Source organism: Momordica charantia (genome assembly GCF_013281855.1).
Source record: "Momordica charantia cultivar OHB3-1 chromosome 2 unlocalized genomic scaffold, Mcharantia_2.0 BLBB01000002.1, whole genome shotgun sequence".
Classification (NCBI taxonomy): Eukaryota; Viridiplantae; Streptophyta; class Magnoliopsida; order Cucurbitales; family Cucurbitaceae; genus Momordica; species Momordica charantia.
In genome coordinates this window covers 8,025,848-8,046,764 of record NW_028275160.1, presented here as the reverse complement: position 1 = coordinate 8,046,764, position 20,917 = coordinate 8,025,848, and the positions used below count along the sequence as shown (strand labels likewise).

At 32.4% G+C, this 20,917-nt stretch overlaps 2 protein-coding genes, 1 non-coding gene and 1 pseudogene across 4 annotated transcripts; 1 reads left to right on the top strand and 3 right to left on the bottom strand.

The window, feature by feature from the left end:
* Positions 1-2,064: 2,064 nt before the first annotated feature.
* LOC148212764 (putative carboxylesterase 13) lies at positions 2,065-3,229 on the bottom strand. The gene has a single exon (XM_088120477.1). The coding sequence runs from the start codon at positions 3,153-3,155 to the stop codon at positions 2,187-2,189; it is 969 nt and encodes a 322-aa protein (XP_087976603.1). The 5' UTR covers positions 3,156-3,229; the 3' UTR covers positions 2,065-2,186.
* Positions 3,230-9,018: 5,789 nt separating this feature from the next.
* Positions 9,019-10,341, bottom strand: LOC111017159 (putative carboxylesterase 1 pseudogene; annotated as a pseudogene).
* A 1,716-nt stretch (positions 10,342-12,057) lies between these two features.
* On the top strand, positions 12,058-12,129 carry TRNAD-GUC (transfer RNA aspartic acid (anticodon GUC)). Its single transcript has one exon. It is a non-coding gene; the product is annotated as a tRNA-Asp (tRNA).
* Positions 12,130-13,664: 1,535 nt separating this feature from the next.
* On the bottom strand, positions 13,665-16,039 carry LOC111017169 (putative carboxylesterase 2). 2 transcript variants are annotated; one of them, XM_088120594.1, is made up of 3 exons: positions 14,927-16,039; positions 14,359-14,412; positions 13,665-13,988 (listed from the first exon to the last, which is right to left on the bottom strand). In XM_088120594.1, the coding sequence occupies exons 1-3, from the start codon at positions 15,826-15,828 to the stop codon at positions 13,943-13,945; spliced, it is 1,002 nt and encodes a 333-aa protein (XP_087976720.1). In that variant the 5' UTR covers positions 15,829-16,039; the 3' UTR covers positions 13,665-13,942. The 2 variants fall into 2 exon arrangements, with proteins under 2 accessions (XP_087976720.1, XP_022148541.1); XM_022292849.2 differs by lacking the exon at positions 14,359-14,412 and having other exon boundaries at positions 14,927-16,036.
* Between the last annotated feature and the right edge of the window lie 4,878 nt (positions 16,040-20,917).

Here is a 20,917-nt window from a genome sequence, read left to right as displayed (position 1 = left end):
GGGCCGCTTGTTCAAGTCCCAGAGTCAGCATTTAAGGGAACACTCATCTACTCCCCTAAAGTCGAGGAGAAGTGAATTCCATCTTGTGAATTTATGTTCTCAGCTCCCCACTCGGTCTCGTCCCCAAAATGGTAGGAATGTTGAGTCGGCGACTCGGACCACTCTCACCCATACAGATCAAAGGACGAGCCCTCACGGGCAGGAGTCCATAACTCACTTAGGATTGAGAATGAGTTGCCTGATCATCCTAAGAAATGGCAATCTATTAGTTAACGGTGTTACATCTAAAAATTGCCTATTTCGCGGTCCGGTCTTATACAAACTCATTGTATAGGATACCCCCACTCACATGTCTCCACACGAACGACCTGGATCGAGTCGTCTGTAACCTTTACAGAACGGGCCGTATCCATAGTGTTGTCAGGATAAGGTACCCAGCCTTATCCATATACTATAGACCTTTTAGGTTATTCATGGGACATTATCCATTCATATATCAGGGGTATATCAAATATATATCCCGTATATCAACTATATACCCAGTATATATACTGTCCCGATTACATCAAAAATAACCTTGGATATTTAGTTTATTGAATTTTGGACAATGCAAAGTTATGATTCAACAACAAATTTATTGAATAAAACTTTATTAAATAGACATTTGTTTTTACAAAATACAAACTATGAGTTTATGGCAACACACCCAACAGTTTTTTCATAAAGGTAGTTGTAAATATGACAAAAACGTTTGGTACAATTAGTAAAATAACAACCACATTTATTTTTTTTTCAAATATAACTATAACGTCTCAGACACAGATAGTGACTACCATTTCTTTTAAGTCTTTCTTGACCATTCTTCTGTGATCTCATCGATTCATTCATATACCCCTCCTCCATATTCAGGCGTCACAATAACAATAACAGTTTAAAAAAAACGGAGGTTCAATTTTAAAATGACAACTTTATCCAAATGATATATATATATGTAATATATCTTATAATTGATATATGTATGTGATATATATATGATATACTACTGATATGAGTGTCTGATATACTTGTAATATGTATGTAATATACATGTGATATGTTACTGATAAGAGTGTTTGTATAATATGTATGTGATCTACATCTAACATACTACTGATATGAGTGTCTGATATACTACTGAAATAGGATATCAGTAAAAAATTTTGTTATATTTGAAAATTTAAAAAGGATATGAAATATTTTAAAATATATAAAAGATTTTTGCTACCCACCGAATTTTCTCCTTTTATATTATTAGTTACAATCAAAGTTAAACTCGAGAAAGAAAATCAAAACATTGATTAATCATTGAGTGAATGATAGCTCCCTCGTCACTTTGAAGATAATATTTTTTAATTCTTAGAATATAAATTTATTTTCAAACTTTTGAATATATTTATTTTTTTATTTTAGAATCAAAAGCGAACTTCAAGGAGAGAGATAACAATTTTAACCATAATAAAATTAACAATTTTATAAAATGATCATAAAATTGAAATAAGATCTTAAAAAAATAATAATAATAAAAATAAATATTATAACCACTAAACAATATTCTCTCCCATAAATAGAGTGACCACTTGTAGTTCTCAATTATTTCTTCCCTAAAAAAATTTTGATGTGGAATCGTAATACTTAAAACACAAATAAAAATATTTCTAAAAAATAAACACAAATAAAAAGTAACGAAATTTACACGACATATGTTATATTCTAAAACAAAAACACACAAATATGAACCAGGTTAAAAATTATTTATCTAAAACTATAAATTAAACATTCTTTTATCAAACCTATATAAACTAGAAAAATGACAACCCATATATAGACTATATACTACATTTACACCGTCATTTATTTGCGTAATCCATTGTATAAAGACTTATTAAAGTATTTATATTTTATTTTCTAAAAGAAAAAAGTATTTATATTTTATACCAAAAGTGAAGCAAAATAAAATGCTTATTAGAAATTTAACATTGCCGTTTCAGTGTAAAATCACAAAAAAAAAAAAAAACCCCCGAAACAGAAGCAGAAATAGAAGACTTTCGATCCTTTTATTTTTCCCCTTCCACAAAAAAAAAAAAAAAAAAAGTAAAAACAGTTGGTTTCAGACGGGCCGGGAAGGGGAATTATTTGTCGTCTCGGCTTCAATCACGGTGGCCGGCGTTGATGAACGCGGCGAGCTTTCCGACGAAGTCCGCCGCCACGTCGGACATCGGATTGAACAAATGGAACACGTGTCCTTCAGCCTTCGTCTCCTGCACCTCGACGGCGCCGCCCCATCCCGATTTCTTCAGGCTCTCTTCGTAAAACCACCCTCTCTGCTTGAGCGCGTCCTTCTCCGCCACAAAAACCGCCACTCTCTCCGCCGCGAGCCGCCCCAAGTTCGGGTCGCAAGCCGGGTTCACAATCGGGTCGTCCAACCCGCTAATCTTAGGGCAAGCCAAATACCACAGATTTTCGATTATCGATCTTTCCTTCGGATCCAGCTTCTCTTCGTCTCCGATCAATTTTCCCCCCCAAAAATAAGGGTGAATTAACAGCAATCCCCTAATTTTCACTCCGGCCAGCCCCTCCGTCCCCATGCGCACCGCCATGTGGTGCGCGATGTTGGCGCCGGCGCTATCTCCGGCGATATAAACCCGGTTCAAGTCCGCCAGACCGTTCAGCCACTCATCCGGGCCGGTTCCGGCCGCATGGGCGGCGACCCATTTCAGAGCGGCCCATGAATCTTCGTAAGCGATGGGGAGATGGTGCTCCGGGGCTCGCCGGTAGTCGACGGAGACGGCGACGGCGTTGGCTTTCGCGACCAAGGAGTTGATGTGTCGGTGGTAGGTGGGGGAGAAGGCCGATTCGATGCAGAAGCCGCCGCCGTGGATGTAAACAAGAAGAGGAAGCTTCGGAGGTTGTGGGCCTGCGTCGGCGGGGATTTTGGGTCTGTAAATCCGAACAGTGACGGCCGTTTCCGGCGAGATGGGGACGTCTTTGGAGTCGACGCCGGTTTGGGGGTCGAGAGAGGGAGGGGTGACGTCGTTGCCGGCGAGCCGCTGGACTCGGCCGTCTTTGTAAACGATTAACAATGGCGAGGCATCGTGGGCGATCTCGTTGGAAGCCATGGCAGATGCAGAGGAAGAAGAAAGAAGCAGCGGATGGAAAAGAAAAAGATGATGACAAGAAATGTGAAAAGTGTGCATATATTTATATCACTTTTTTTTTTGTGTGTCAATTTATAAATTTGGTCTTGTGTTTTTATAAAACTTACTTTTCATTTCAATTTAATACTTGATTCGATCTTCGGCAATGGCAAAATTTTCACTCTCATCAGTTAAGGAACTAGTTAAATTGAACATAATTCAATCGGGACATTCAATGACTATTAAACAAGATATCAAGATTTTAGGTGCGAGATTTGTGATTGTGGACGAGTGATTGAAAATAGTTCCATTTGATCATTAACTTTGAATTTTAATAACCTCAATTCCCCTACCACGTGGAAGGTCATTTTAAGTCGGTCAATAATATAGTCTCAATCAAAAGAGCGACTAGTCAATAAAATTTTATTTAAATTATAGGAACTAAATCAAAATTGAAGGTAAAGGACATAAATTAAATTGAATAAATCAAAATAAAATATCAAATTTTATTTTATTTTATTTTGCCCTTTTCGAGGACTAGAATGATCTAGAAATATTATAGTATTTATTGGACAATTGTGTGTGATTCTAGTCACATGATTAATGATTTATTAATATGTAAATATTATTTTAATCTCTTCTTTATATGACTTAATTTGATGTATTTTTAGCCCAATTGGTCCAACCACACCTGCTAAGTTTATTAACTATTTTTTTAAATATTACATCACAATGATAGAATGGAGATATGAAAAGATCATTTTATAGAGGGGTATGTATTAATCTCAGTTGAGATGCTATTTAACAATTACACCATTAGATATTTCCTAGTCAAATTTAATATGTGATATGTAGAAAATTAAAGTCTAATGGAGAAAATTAAAAAATTACATATAACTAATAAGTCACAATGAGTCAATGACTAACTAAGATCCGATTTGAACTAACCTACTTTTCCAAATTTTGATAGTCGACACATGAAAATAAAATAAAATAAAAAACTAGACAATTTTAATTTAGAGTTAAAAATATTTTAATATAAAAGTATTTGATCATTGGTCCTTTTTGTGGAGGAGATCCATTCAACGTGTCCTTTCCAAAAATGAGGCCACGACACAGTTAGTTTTGTTTTTGTTTTCATTTTTCATAGCAAGTTGGTCCTCAGATTTTTTTTTTTTTTTTGTTCAACTAAAGTTTCAAATTTATTGGTTGAGTTATGTTCGTATGGTTATTGATTTTTAAATATATTATAATATATTTTAAATATAATTGGTTAAGTTAGCAAGTCCTAGGTGGATGTTTGTGTTCATTTTTATGGTTCAAAAGAAAAATAATAAAAAATCAATAAGTAACTCCAACATTATTTTATGATTTTCTCACCCGTATAAAAAGCACTTGCCCCCCCCCCCCCCCCCCGTCTTACCGCGTCTGCTGGCACGGAGTTAGCCGGAGCTTCTTCCTCGAGTCCTGTCATGATCGCGCACTCGACGAAAGAGCTTTACAAGCGAGACTATAAATGTGTTTGAGAGTGATTTTGGCATGCTAAAATTAATTTTGTCATTACCAAATTCACTTTCCTTTTTATTGCTCATGTAAATTAACATTTTGATTTTAAGAAAGTTTAAAATCATTTTAAATGGATTTTGAAATTATCACTCAGGGTCTTTTTGGGAGCAATCTTAGCAATTGTCAAAATCATTTTTTTCATGGTCAAAATCACTCCCATGACAAATTAAAAATTGATTTGAGGAAAGTTTAAAAGTTCTGTAAATTGATTTTTAATGTATCACTTGGATAATTTTAAAAAATCAATTATACGTAATTTTTTTTTCAAAATCACTAATTCTACCATCACTCTCAAGACATCTTTATATGTGATTTTGGAAAATCGATTATACTTAAAATCTTTTTTTTTTCAAAATTTTTCATTCTACTAAGAATGTGTTTGTGAGTGATTTTGGTAAAATGATCATTTTCCTTGTCATAACTCGTGTTTGGCAAATTAGAAATTTGATTTTAGAAAAGTTTAAAATCGATCACTTTGATATGATTTTGAAAAATCAATTACATTATATCACTTTTTTCAAAATATTACTCCCAAACAAACCCTAATTTCCAATTTTTAGGAACTAAAGTTTTTATATTGTTATCTCAAATCTGATGAACCAAAACTGTAATTTTAACTCCTCTCTTGTTCATTATTTAATTGTTTATATTATATGGATATTTGTGTGAGATGTCTAAAATATCTTTTCCTAAATACAGATAATATATGATTATCCTTTGTTTATGAATATATATATATGATCGACATGTCGTCAGATCCTTTAAACCTTAGATTGAGAATCTTAAGTTGCCCACATTGATAATTTCATACGCTGGCCGCCTCGACTTTTCAAAATTATTTTTGGCTTTTCTCCATGACTTTTTTCTTAAATGGAGTCTCAATCGGATGTAAACGTAGATGTCGATATATAATTTTTAATAAATTACAAAAAATTAAAAAAAAAACTATTTAAATAAAAAACCAAATATTTCTAAATAAGTTGAAAATAATTTATATTAATATTTGGTTTATATTACTAAGATTTTGTTGATGATTTTCATATTTTGTCGATTTTTTCAATATTATGGAACTGTCAATTTTTTTAGGGGATAGAAATGTCAATTTATTCCTTATGTCAAACCCACATAGAAATGTCAATGAAAATGTGTGACCGATATTTTAATACCATTTAAGTCATTTTGAAAAAAAAATAGTATTTTAATTTACCATGAATTTAGAAAGATAGGTCAATTTTAAATTTTCAATTTCATAAAATTATATGTAATTTTATACTTAAAATAAACCTTGAAATTTTGAATGCGACATTAATGGAGCTATATTATATTTCGCTTAAATTAATGAATTTTGAAAATACTATTTAATATTTGATCTTATATATGATTTGTTAGTGATTTGATCTTGTGTGTTAGAGCTTGTTTTTTGTTCCCCTAAAATTAGTAAATTTCTGGAGGTTTTTATGTTAAAAATGGTAGGTAATTAAATATACTGTTTTGTTAGACTGCTATACTGTTAAAATATAAAGTGCTGTTCTTTCTCCAAAATATATATATATATAATCTATAATATATTAAAAAGGTACGAAAAAACATTTTAAGACCATCATACCTCTTTGATTTTTGCTTAATTACAAATAAATAACATGTGTTAATAATTAATTATCAATAAATAATAAATATATGGAAGGTAAAAAGTTGGAATGTAAAAGGTTTTTCCTTTAATTACAATTCAGATGGAATTTCTAAAAGTTTTGTAAATTTTCATCAATCTATTACTATATATATTTGGGCTTTTTTCCACCATTTTGGTCACAAACACTTCTCCCTTTCATTATTCTTTTTAGTGCTCTCAATTCATTGCTCTCAAAGAATTCTTCGATCTTGAAAAACGTCTTTAAGATGCTGGTGATATATTCAAGTTGCAAGGAAGCACGTTGTTGGATTTATATCCGAGACTGGGACGTTTCAATTCCACTTTATAATGAGATGCTTTCTGTTTGAGCCATGATTTTTCATCTCTGGAATGATGATCTTAGAATACAATCATAGAGTTGAAGTATCAGGGATTCCTAGAGGCATACTCTCAAGAAAATTGGTGACTTGACGACTGGGGAGCTAACGACTGAAACCCTACGGTTGCTCACGTCATAATTGTTGATTTTTTTTATATATTTACAATAATTTTATTTGTTTGTTGACCACAATTGTCAATATTTCTCTCTTTTTTTTGTGATATTCGATTGATTTCATGTGATGCAAATCACTTTCTAAAATTCTACCATATTGAATAATAATATTGGTCAATTGTCAAGGGAGAAAATTTATTTTAAAGAATGAGCTTATAGCTACAATATTAGATTTTTTTTTTGTTTTTTATCTTTCTTTTATAATTCATGTGTTTTTTATTTAAAATGTTGGGTGAAAAATCAATAATTTATTGATAATAATTATAAGCTTTTCTTATTTTGTTTGGAAAAAAAAAATATTTTGTGTCCTTACCAAGTTTTGAATTAATTATAAATAGTAAATTAATTAATTAATCAATTATCAATAATAATCAATCCAAAAAGTTTGGAATACAAATTTTTTTTAATTCACTAAAAAAGTTAAAGGATTTTAAAATAATAAGTATAATTATAATATGAAATCAAATAATTAAAATAAATTTTCTTTATTGAGGTTGAAAATTTTAATATACGATGTTAAGAAAAAAAATAGATTGGAAAATCTTTATAATTTTAATTGAACATGTAGTTAAAAAAATAAGGATCCTAAATTAGGTAAAATAAACTTTTCAAAATGAGAATATAAAAAATTATTATATTAACAATGAGAAAATGTAACTTAAACTTCATTGAAATTGTTGTATATGATAATGCAATTTGTATGTACTCAAAAAGATTAAATGAGTAGAATGTGAAAAGTTAGAATGTAAAAAGTTACGCATTCAATGTGCATAAATTAAGTATTTTTAAATATTTATATATAAATATTTATATATACTTATATTTAATTGTAGAATATGAAGGTTTTTGGAATGTAAAAGATTTTATAATTTTGTTCACTCACTCAAACTATAAATTTGTGTGTTCAATTTATTTCCACAGCAATTAAAAACTTAAACCTATATTTACTAATAATAAACCAGTAAATAGATTTTTTAAAAAAATGTTAACAATATAGAAAGGTAAAACATCAACAAATTAGAATACATAGATTAATTTAAAATTTAATAATATGATTGATTTGATTCATATTGGATATCATTTTTATCATTTTTTTATTTTTAACATATTTTATTAATAATAATTACCTTTAACCTTATATTTTTACAATTGATTATAAATATATATATACATATATATATATTTAATAAACTTATGATATTTTTACAAATTTAAAGCACTTATCAAAATAAATTATTTTTATAATATATGAAATCAATATTTTTATTACATGCATTGGTAATTGAACTAGTATATATAAAGTGTTGTTAGAAAAAATACTTCACATCAAAATACCTTTTTCAAGAGTTATTTTGAACTTACCTATATTCTATATTAACAAATACTTTTATTATTTTAAAAGTTTTCTTAGACTATGTTTGAACGTGCTTTTGGTCATATAAAAAATATTTTCCTCTCAGAACTATCATATTTGGAAGTATAAAAATGTATTTGAAAAAATTAAAAATAAAAATACCATGAAGTATTTTATGAGAAATCATTTATAAATATGGAGCAAAAATGTTTTCATAGATAGGGGCAAAAGTGTACATACTTTTCATTTATACAATCTTTAAATTTTAGAAGTTTAGAATGACAGGGGTAAATTAGAGAATAAACTTTGAAATTTGAACATTCATATATATATATATATATATATTTTAAATCTAAGGCTAACTAGAGAGACAATTTCCTTCCCTTCATCATTCTCTGCCATGCTTTTCCCCCTAGTTTTCTTTTTTTTACAAACACACGTACAAGGTGAGGTGAATTAAACTACTAGACTAAAATCGAAGGTTAGAACTCAATAGTACTAAAATCATAATTAATTTATTATGTAACACTTTTTACAAACTTATAACTAGAGTAGTTTTGTTTAAATTACCATTCATAGAGCGAATAAAAAACATATTATAAAGATTTAATATTCTATAAGCTTTTTTTCAACTAAATATAGTAAGGTCAGATTGTTTATAGATTAGTTGAACTGCGTGTAACCTCTATATATATAATCTATAATGTTAATAATTCGATCCCCATTATCACAATTATGAAACTAACAAAATAATAATAAATAGATAAATAGAATAGAACTTGAAGGCCCATTTACTCTAGTACAACTAATAATTTGGTTTTTAAATTTGAGAAAGAGAATGACCAAATGACAACATGGACCTAATTAAGTAGGCCACATATTTCCGACTAGAAGATAGAGAGTTTAAATCCCTGCCCCTGTTTTACTAAAAAAACCAAACAATTTTTTCAAAATAAAAGCACACCAAACTTCTAAACTTCTACCTTTTTAATCTACTAATTTAACGAAAGAGGCTAATTTTTGCATCAAATCATCAGCCTTCTCATACTCCGGCTTCATCAAATGAAACACATGCCCCTCTCCGCCGTGCTCCACCGTCTCCGCCGCCCCTCTCCACCCGCTCCTCCTCAATTCCCCATCGTACTTCCTCCCTCCCTCCTTCAAAAAATCCTCCTCCGCCAAAAACACCGCCACTCTCCGGCAGGCCAGTTTCCGCAGATCCTCTGCGGCCGGTCTCAGGCTAGGATCGTCTTCCCCACTAATCCCCGGACACAAATACTTCCACAGCCTGTTATCTCCCCCATCCCCAAAAAACGGATGAATCAACGCCATTCCCCCAAATCCTCCGATCCCGCCCGGGAAGCCAGATAATGGCAGATATTCGCGCCGGCCGAATCGCCGGCCAAACAGATCCGCCCAAAATCGGCGAAATTGTTCAGCCAGGGCTCCGATCCGTCTCCGTTCGCGTGCGCCGCGACCCATTTCAGCGCCGCCCAGCAATCGTCGTAGCAGGCCGGGATCGGGTGCTCCGGCGCGAGGCGGTACTCGACGGAGACGGCCACGGCGTGGGCCCGGGCGGCGAGGGAGCCGACGTGGGTGTGGTATTGGGAACTGAAGGCGGATTCGATGCAGAAGGCGCCGCCGTGGACGTAGAAGAGGAGGGGGAGGCGCCGGCACGCGTCGTCGTCGGCCGCGGAGGAGGGGATGAAAATTCTGGCGGTGATGTGGGGTTGGGGCGAGATGGTGACGTCTTTGGATCGGAAAGTGGATTGGGGGTCGTCGGAGGCGGGGACAACGTTGGGGGTAATTAGTCGATGGACGCGGCCGTCGCTGAAGACTCTGAAGAAGGGGAAGAAATCGTGAGCGATGCCGAGATTTTTGGGGGAAGACGCCATTGATGAGCAGAAATGAAGCTCCGTGTAGAGACTTATAATGGAAAAGAAGAGGGCAGAGAAGGAAGCCGTGTGGCTGAAATTTGGTGAATATGACGTTATTAAATTTATGGGCAAAATACCATTTTGGTGCATAACTTTAATTTTCTTTTTGGACGGAGAATACAAAGAACCCACCACAACAAAACAGTACAAATATGTTGTGGGGGATTCCAACGGTATATACCAATTACAAATATGCTCTTCGTCTTCCCTTATACTATTTTTAGATAATCATATTTATTTTGGAAGAATATTTATGAATATGTTTGGGATGTTGAAAGTTATGGCTATTCTGGAAAGGATGCGAAACCTGCTGTTTATCCTATTCAGGTGGAGACGGACTGGATAGGTATGACTAATTAAGTTGTTGCGAAGGGAAGACGATGATATTACTGAAATAGCAAATAACGTAGGTAGTCAAAGAAATTTTATATCTTCAAGATGCTTGCGACGTCATCTCTTCTAATAAAGTAAAGAGGGATGGTAATTTTTATGCCCACTATCTCGCTCGCAGGGCCTTCGAATTAGAGGAAAGTGCATGTTGGTTTTCTTGTATCTCTCTGATTGACTGGCCTTATGGCGAATCAGGATCTTATTTCTTCTTGATAAAAGTCTCTTCTTTTCTCAAAAAAAAAAGAAAAAAAAACTATATTTATTTTGGATGTACTAAAATTAAACATTACCTTAGATAATTTATATGTTAAAATGTATTTTTTAAATATAATTGTATGTAATTTGAATTCATATAATAGTTTTATTTTTATTAATTTGATATTATATTTTTATGTCAATTTAGTTTATATTGAATAGTATGAAAGAGTAAAATAAATGAAAGATTACACATTAGATATCAATTTAGTTTATATTGGGCGGTCTATTTATAAATGTTGTTATTTGGTCTATATTCTTTTATGTTATACTATTGATTAAAGTTTATTTTGTATCTAATGGTAGCACATAAACATAATTATATATAATCATTTATGAATGAATAATATATCACATTATTTAAAAGTAAAATAAAAATGGAGAAATAAAGAAAATTGAGAAAAGATGTTATGAGAATAAAAAAACCCGTACTGCAAGAGGACCTTTAAAATTTCTTAGATGCTTCCGAGTCCCATATAGATATTATAAGATGCCCTAAAACTCTTAAAATCCTCCGAGTATCTATGATTGACAAATAAATATAGGTTGTCAATCCTATCGAAATTTTAGATTCTCACAAAACAAACCGTCGATAAGATTTATGTGCGTATTTATGCTCCTTTCTATCTTTCTCCCTCTCCCCTCCCTGCGACAAAAAGTGAATTTTGTTTTTTTAGTTCAATTTAGATGTTTTTCTTAAGTTGGGAAGTGGTTGCAATATTTAATGTGATTGGTAAAATGAAGTCATTTGTCATAAAATAAAGGATGTACTTCTTAGATCCCATATATATATATAGTATCGTGGAGGTGAGGATTCGAACTCTAACCTCTCGTTTGAAAATATATGTCAATTATTGTTGAACTATGCTCGTTTTGGCGATTCCATTTATATATTTGATGGAGAGAAATATGAAAATCATATATTATACAATATTATTTAATGATATTTTGCAAAAAGAAAAAAATGCTATTGAACGATATTTTTTTATTGTATGTTCGAGAAATTTCTTTACTTTTGGGGGATTATATGTTTACCTTTTAGTGCATTTGACAAACTTATTAATTGAACTAACTTCAGGTCAGCTGCAACAGATTTTTCTTTATAAATAAGAAAAAAAATAAGTCATTGGATTTTTATGGGGTCGCAAAACACGAAATTAATTATTAAATAAATATTTTATTCAACAGATACCAACAAGGTCGTTGTAGTATAGTGGTAAGTATTCCCGCCTGTCACGCGGGTGACCCGGGTTCGATCCCCGGCAACGGCGAATGTTCTTTTTGATGATTTGCGCTGCAGATTTGTTATTAGTTTAACTTTTGTTTTTTATGCAAATACAATTTGATCAATATTTATGGGGTGGTTTTCATTTCAACAAATGGAGAACTTCTTTTTTATTTTTTCCTAATAAATAATAGATATTCGAATTCACCCATTTTTTAACGAAAATAAATGTTTTAACTGGTTTTTTTTTCATAAATTTCAAAATGTTAAAAAATAAAAAATCTCCCTCTCTCTCACCCCATTATCTCTTTTGACCCTCTCTGGCTCCTAATCTATTATCTTGCATTCAAGTATACAACAACTTTTCAAAATTCTTTTAAACGTTTCGATCTACTTGACCGTCTTCACCCCCACCGCCATCTTCCCTCTTCCTCTACTATCACGGCTAGCCACCGGTTGTTGACTGCCTCTCACCATTTTCCTGGCATTGAAGAAGCACAGAGTCGTTTCCGACTGCTCTTTTCAACCATTGTTGATGGTTGATTACCTTATTTGTCCCTCTAGAATTAGAGGATTTCCATTTGCCACCGATCAGATTGCCATCCTTATTGGAAGTTCGTTCTCTAACTTTTCCATATTATTATTTCTTATTATTACTCAAATTAGGCACCAAACAATTTATCGGGTCAAGAAATCACTTACCTACTTAAAAAACAAAGGTTCAAATCATGCACCTTGTTGTTAAACTAAAAGAAAACTATATTTTAGAAATACAAATTAGGATCAGATGTAATTTTGATTTAAGATGACAATTAAATTGTTATTGTTGGAATGAACCATGTCGGTTACTAAGATCTAAATAATCGTCATCATGTTGGTTAATAACCGACATTGTTCTTACTATCATCGTAAGTTTACAATGACGATTAATTCGATATCAAAGTCAGTTTTGTTGTATTGAACTAAAAGGAAAAAAAAAAAAACAGATGGACAATTTTTACTAGTATGAGATACTCTTAGGGTTAGACCATAATCTCATACTATTTTCAATCAAAATGTGAAGTTGTTTACATCAAATATGTCCGTCCACAAATAGCTTTTGTTTGTTCTATAAAAAATAAAATAAATCAAACTTTTGTTATTGCCGTCCAATAAATTATAATCTAAACGGTAATAAACCTTTTTTAAAAAATATATAAAAGACCACATTCAAACTAAATAAAGAAAAGAAAGAAATTTAGCCAATATATGATCGCAAGTTATTAAAAAAATGTAATTACTAGTTATAATAATCCTTAACTTAAATTTTTATTAGCAAAAACGAACATAACTCAGTGGTGATGGACATATATCTACAACGGATTGTGGGTTTGAATCTCCTCTCCAATATGTTGTACTAAAAAAAACTTAATTTCTTACCGAGTTAAGTCAAGGGAAAAAAAATTATAAATATTTAAGGACGAAAAAGACATTTAATATTTATTTTCCTTTAGATAATTTTATGATTAAAATGGATGAAAACTTCACACAAATTACATGAGCTAATATATTTGCAAAATAAAATGAGTACAAAACGTCAACAACAGTAAATCACACAAGTGAATTATTATAAGAAACAACCCTACTAATTAACAACACCAAAATATTCCAATAATAATAAAACAAAGAAGTTGAATACAGGAATAAAAATTACAATATTTATCTAAATTTAAGGATATGAATTTAACTTTATTAAAAAAAGCATGTTGTGTAATATAAACTTAATTAAACATAAAAATTAAAATTACTTTAAGTGAGGTCGAAAGCCACTATACCAAGTACGATTCTGTTGATCACTTGATGCAATATATTATATTTAATCAAATTTTAAGGGCATGTGTCTCCGATTCCAACGTGGATCCGCTCCTGCAAACAATAACCTATTAGTCCAATTTTAAAAAAATACAACTTAAATTTTTTTTTTCTCGGAAGAAATGACTCAAAATATTTTGATGATTGAATTTATATATTTTTAAGAGCATAATTTTGAGTATTTTGTTATTTGTATTTTATATGATTTTGTTGATGGTTTCTTTTTTCTCATTTAATCTTGAGGAAGAATTAATTACCATATATATTCTAATACAGATTTTAATTTAATAAAATTAAAATTTACACTATTGGGCTAGATATAGGGGGAAAATATGATTTTGGAAACACCAACAATAGATCACATAAACATAAAAACACCACATTTTATACTAAATACAATGTTAAATTATGTAGACGAGCCTACCTAGGTGTAGCATTAATAACCTTCTTCGTGGGTCGAAGGTTCGAATCTGTGTGCCTGTAACATAGTAAAAAAAAAAAAAAAAAAAAAATATATATATATATATATATATATATATATATATATATTTTTAGTCCGTAATTTTGAGTTTTTTACTTTTTATTTTTTCTCCCAACTTAGCCTATATCATTAAAAAGTTTCAGTTTATATTCTTATATTTTAAGATTTTTTAATTAGTCCTTTACTATTGATAAATGTTAAAATAGATTTTTTAATTAGTCCCTTACTATTGATAAATGTTAAAATAAACTATATACTTAATGAATTAATTAAAATTTAGAGTAAGAAAAATATAATCTTAAGATAGAAAAAACTTTCGATTCCCTCCAAATTTTCAAGAAATTTGTATAAAATTTGAGTTGTTTATTCTCTTCATGTCCATTTTTTATCCTTCCAAATTTCCACTGTTTGCATTATACTTATAAATTTTTAACATCTTCAATAATCAGCAACAAAATTTAAAAATGTTTAGAATTTGGGGCAGGAAAAAGCGAGTTTCCACGTGGCTTACGTTGATTGGATGAAGGAAGCCACCTGTTTCACCAACGTAGCAGCCTTCTCGTTCTCCGGATTAAACAAATGGAACACGTGGCCCTCCCCCTCCGTTTCCACAATCTCCACCGACCCCTTCCACCCACTCTCCCTCAGCGCCGCGTGAAACCCACGCCCCCTATCCTTCAGCCAATCATTCTCCGCCACGAGTATCACCACCTGGGTGCACCGTAGGCTCCGTAGTTCCGGGTTCGCTCTCGGGTTCATCCTCGGATCCTCCAGACCCGCCGACGTCGGGAAGATGTACTCGATCAGCTTATCGGGCTTGTCTATCATGAAAAACGGATGGATCAGGCCCAGCCCAACAATGTTCAATCCCGCCGGCCCATTACCAGCCCGGCCCACTAAGTTGTACGAAATGTTGGCCCCAGCGCTGTCTCCAACAAGGAAAACGCGATCAAAATCCGCGTGGTTGTTCAGCCAAATCTCCGCGCCGTCGCGATTCGCGTGCGAGGCGGCCCATTCCACCGACGTCCAGGCGTCGTCGTACGCCGCAGGGAGAGGATGCTCAGGCGCCAGCCGGTAGTTCACCGACAGAGCGACGGCGTTCGCTTCGGCGGCGAGGGAGATCAGGTGGCGGTGGTAGATGGCGGAATCGGCGGAGCCGATTGCGAATGCGCCGCCGTGGATGTAAATTAGGAGCGGGAGCTTTGTTGAATCCGGAACCGGCGGGAGGTAAATGCGGACGGAGACTCCAGTTTGTGGATCGATGAGGATGTCTTTGGACTGCACGCCGGTCCGCTGATCAGTCGACGGCGGAACGCGGTCGCCGGGAATGAGCCTCTCGACGCGGCCGCTTCTGAAGACGCGGAAGACCGGTTGGAATTCGAAAACTACTTCGTCGGCGGCGTCGGAATCCATGGGCGGAAGAGCGGAGCGGAGCGGAGGAGAAGCGATGGGAGAGTTTAGAGGTAAAATTGTTGAAGATTTTTTTCAAAAAATAATTGAAGAACTGGTTGGGGGAATAGACGTGATTGATGACAATCGGAGTAGGAAGAAACCACTTCAATCCATTTAAGGTGCTTTCGTAAATTTTTGAAAATTTTCCGCTTTTAATTTTTAATTATTCCTTTTCTAATCTCCAAACTTTATATTACAATTATTTTATATTATTGTTTTTCTTTTTTACAAAAATTTTATATTAACCGTTTATTAATGTTTGGAATTTGAATGCATCTCATAAATACAATGAGATGGCATTGAGTAACAATTTTTTTGTTTTTTAAATATCTCATTATTTATTAAACATAATTTAACGATTAAAATATAAGTGGCATTTTTAACGGAAGGTTCTAATACATAACTTAAAGGTTGTATTATATATAAAATCTTATTTTAGAATAGAACTTCATAAGGGGAAAAAAAAAGATTTAAACCAATTCTCTATTAAGCCAAAGTGGTAGGTCTAGTTTGTGGCCAAAAGACGAGTCTCATAAGTCCTACCAACCATAACCAACTAATACACCATAACCAACTACCACTCTTTGAGATGGGGCCCACTTGGATATTATAGTAATTTAACTCAATGTTTTATTTTTCCATTTTTTCCTTTTCTTTTTTCCATGAATTTGCACCAGCAAATACATAACGAATTTCGTAATTCAATTGACAAACATCTAAGAGTTTAGGATGGCTAATTTGCAATTGGCAAAGTGAAGCTATAATGGCAGGTAATTGTGCTAAAGAGAGAAAAATAATTAAAATTCTTGAAGGGATGGCCAAAAGCAGCGACAATGGAAAACACATGAAAATATGGAGAATTGATTCTCATGACATTTTTCATGAAAAAATATTAATGCTCACTTTTTAGAGACTGAGGAACAAAAAGATTTACATGCACAAAAATGTGACTAGGCAAGTTTTATTTTTACCTTATGCAAAATTTAATTACATTTCTTTAAAGTTTAAGTTGGTCTTTTATTTCAAGTTTCAAATCTTTTTGCTAATCGGGACTCAAGGGATTTAGACACCTATGTATGACCGAATGGTCGTGAATTCAAATTTACACCTTAGATGTTATATTAAAAAAATGGACCTTTCTTAATTTCTATTAAGAGGTTCTATTTTATTTATTTATTATTTTTCTCGACACTAAAGAAAGACGAAAGAGACAACTTAATTTAATAGGCTTTAGAAATAGTTGGCCACCAAAAAGACTAAAAGAGACACTGGCTTAATGGGCTTTAGAAATAGTTGGGCCTCAAGACCCAAAAAGAATCAATTTCTTGACAATCTAACTATGAACAAAAATTGCAATTTTAATTTTGCACATGATACTAATTTACATTTCCATAACATTTTATTCCACATCCACATTTTAAATAGTCAGTAAGGATGCTTCAACAAAAAAAAAAAAAAAAAAGTCAGTAAGCCGCACTTTGTTTCATGAGAATTTTAGATTTCTATGGGATAAAATGTTCTTTCACCATCCTAACATGTCTTAGCAATTTTAAATCTTCTTGTAACATGAGTTTTTAAGATTTCCATGTTAGGAGCATTTCTTCGACTTTATTCTAATTTGTTTCATCAATTTTTTATTTATATTTTTCATTTATTTTTAAAATAATATATACACTAATTCATTATAAACATAGTCATCCAAGTGTTCCCAAAAACAAAATGGTCGAACTATCTAAATATGCCAAACATTTATAATTTCACATATCTAATATTTCGAGCATCTAAAAATGCCAGCTATTTAGGGTTCGTTTGGTAACGTTTCCGTTTCTTCATTTTTAATAACGTAAAGTAGAATTGTATTAGCTCTAACACCGATGAAGTAAAAAATGATAAAATAATATTTATATTTATGTATTGTAATAAATTGAAAACGGAAACAAAAAACAAAAAAAATTGTTTGGATTTCCAAAATTTCTATACATAATGTTTCAAAAGAATGAGAAATAAGAAATATATTTAGTTATAAAAATGCTTAAGTTTTTTAATAAAATTTAGAAACGAGGAAAAAAATAACTTTACCAAATACGCTCTTAAATTCAAAAAAGAAAAAAACAAAATGCCCTCCAAGAGTTGACTAAACTTCCTAAAAGTGAGAGATTTACATTCCTACACCAAAAAAAAGAAAAAAAAAATTGCTATGCAAGTTTAGAGTATTCCTAGAGTTGTTCTTCGAAACTCACAAATCTTTTTTTTAGTAGAAATATGTCATTACATGCTTTTCTCTAAATCTATATAACATTTAACAAATACCCTATTTAACATTACAACCTCTCAACTTCCATAATAAAAATGGCTTGAAAGAAGAGAGACGTCCCAATATTTAGACCTTCCAATCTTAGAGGAGGTGCTGAGTTCAAGTTTTCTTTTCATGAAATCAATACTTTTGTGGGAGTGATGATTACTTTCTGTGGGGAAAAATCGTATTTTTCCGTTCCATCACCCGTCAGTGAAAAATACAATCAACCACAATAATAAGAGATATAGATATAAAGAAAAGCATAGAAACGACGCAGAGAATTTATACTGGTTCACCCCAACTATGGGCTACGTCCAGTTTTCCGCGACAACGGGTTCTACGATAATTACTGACCTTACAAACGCTCTACAAAGCTCTCTAGATGCCACGACAATGACCACCTAGCTTCTAAGTACTACCAATAAATACTTAAGAATATAGAACGAAAAACCTCACTAAACTCAAGAAAACGGGCTGCCAACAACCTACTACAAACCCTTGTTATCCTTTTGTTATCTACCAACAGTACTTGCTGCCACTATCACGTTTGTGCACCAACATAAAATGATTCAATTGTCATGACCAAAATTGAGGTAGGTGGCTAGCAACCAAAAATTTTGTTATAAAACAAAACCTAAAGAATTGGGCTTTTTGAGGTTTTATGGCCCATTTAGTTTTGGCTCCACTTTTTTTTTTCTTATCCCTAACACTTTCCATGAAAAATTTTAATTTTTCAATCGTTGAAATATGTTCAGATTAGATGATTTAGTTTAACAGTATTCGTTGATGTAGAATTCAGACCTCTTAAGTGGACGAGCCGACTTATGAGGGAGGGAGTTATTTGAAGGAAGACCTTGCAAATATAATAGAAAATAGATACTTCGACGTTCTTGTCAGTATTAATATGAGGTATTAGCTCTCAAGACAAGCAATCAAAATTGTATACCTACGTACCTATGGAGCGAGTCTTTGTATTTATTAGAGTAGACATGTGATCCGCGACGTATTGTTAGAAAGATGGTTGAATAGTTTTATGCTGAGCTATAAATTAGACTAAGGTACTTCGTAGCTGAATTATCATTTAAGATCGACATACCTACTTTATTGCCAAGCAAGATCGACGTACTATATGACCGAACTATTATTTAAGGTCGAGGTATTGCTCTTTGAAAAATTGATCAAAATTTCATATATCTTATTAATCTACTTATCCCATCGTTTTTCATCTACTAACCCTTTTTTTTTTTGGGCCAAGAAATTCTTCAAAGTTTCTATGGAAAATCTTCGTAAAAGAACAGTGAAAGAGATAGAAGGTCACATCACATCAGTATTATATTCATCTTTTATGGGATTAACTTTTTTTTTTCTGACGTTTCTTTGAAAAAATAAAAAACAAAAAAAGAAAAAAGCTTTTTTAGTTTTTACTTTTTATACGACGATTTTGTTACGTTGACCAGATTTGCCGACAAGTCGTTAGGGTTCAATATATTTTCAAAAATACCCCCAAGTTTGACCAGTCACACTAATAAACCGGTCAAAGTTTCCTATCTGGGCAGCCGCATCTCTGTCTCTATCATTTTTTATTATTATTATTATTCTACCCTCACTGTTGTTTTTGGACCGTCCGATCGGATCTTAATCTCGCGGCTGGAATTTGAATCCCTCATGTGGGACCCACCCGTTCCCCTGCGTTACACGCGCCGCCGCCCGCGTGAATATAATGAGAAATTTGGTAAATCTTTTGTTTTCTTTCTTTTTTTCTTCTTTGTTTAAATAAAGAATATCACGAAAATCCGTAAATATTTGTACGTCCGAATTTCGATTGTGGATCTTATTCAAATGCAATGCATCTTTAAATTGAGTCTATTTTCCTTTGAATTGCAGTACAAAAAGTTAAATTAAACTTTAGTATTGTTATCCGTACATAATTATTAAACAAATTATGGCCTTCTTTCCTAGAAAAAAAAAAAATGAACTTGTTGCGATTTTTAATTTTTAAAAAGAAAATTAGAAGTAGTTATAAAAACACATATTATTTTTATTTTATAAAAGTAAGAAAATTATTTAGTTACTAGTGAAATAATATATTAAGTGGGGCGGAAAAAAGTGATGAAAGGAGGGTCCAAGACTTAGTTCAAATCTCATGATGGCCACTAGGGATCGCAACGGGGCGGGGTCGATGGGGTCATCCCATCCCTCCTCGTCGGAGATTTTTACCCCATTCCCGTCCCGTCGGGAATTTATTTATTTATTTTTATATATAGATATTTTATTTTGATGGGAGTCAAAATTAAAGAAAAAGTGGCTAAATCGAAATTAGGCTCGAGTTTTTTTAATTAAAAAAGTATTTATAAAATTAATATATATTAAAATGATTATATATATAATATATAGGATCCCTAACCCGATTGAGTCGAGTACCCGCGGGAATCGGGTCTTGCGGGTGTTTTTGCCATCCTTAATGGCCTCCTATCCGAATGAGAATGATCATGAAACATTATACTAACAAGATGTATCCTCAAGCATGTTGAAATAACTCACGTTGGTTTTTAAGGACAATCTTCACTTTTTGGAGAATGTCGAATCCAGACTCCAAATCTGTACTCAAATTCTAATATGAATATGAAGCGTTATATTTATTAGGACAATTATTTATGTTTGGGCTCTAAGAACAAGTAATTGACAAAAAAATCTAATAGAGAAACTATTGATTGTACTCTAAAATGAAAGCTCATCTATCATAACCATAAATAA

Bases quoted from the DNA above. Each gene is read 5' to 3' on its own strand.
- LOC148212764 (XM_088120477.1), bottom strand. From the start codon at position 3,155: ATGGCTTCCAACGAGATCGCCCACGATGCCTCGCCATTGTTAATCGTT.
- LOC111017169 (XM_088120594.1), bottom strand. From the start codon at position 15,828: ATGGATTCCGACGCCGCCGACGAAGTAGTTTTCGAATTCCAACCGGTC. The intron at 14,413-14,926 runs GTAAGCCACGTG...ACTATGTTACAG, and splicing joins GCTTCCTTCATCCAATCAAC to GCACACAGATTCGAACCTTC. The intron at 13,989-14,358 runs GTAGGCTCGTCT...TATTGTTTGCAG, and splicing joins GTTATTAATGCTACACCTAG to GAGCGGATCCACGTTGGAAT.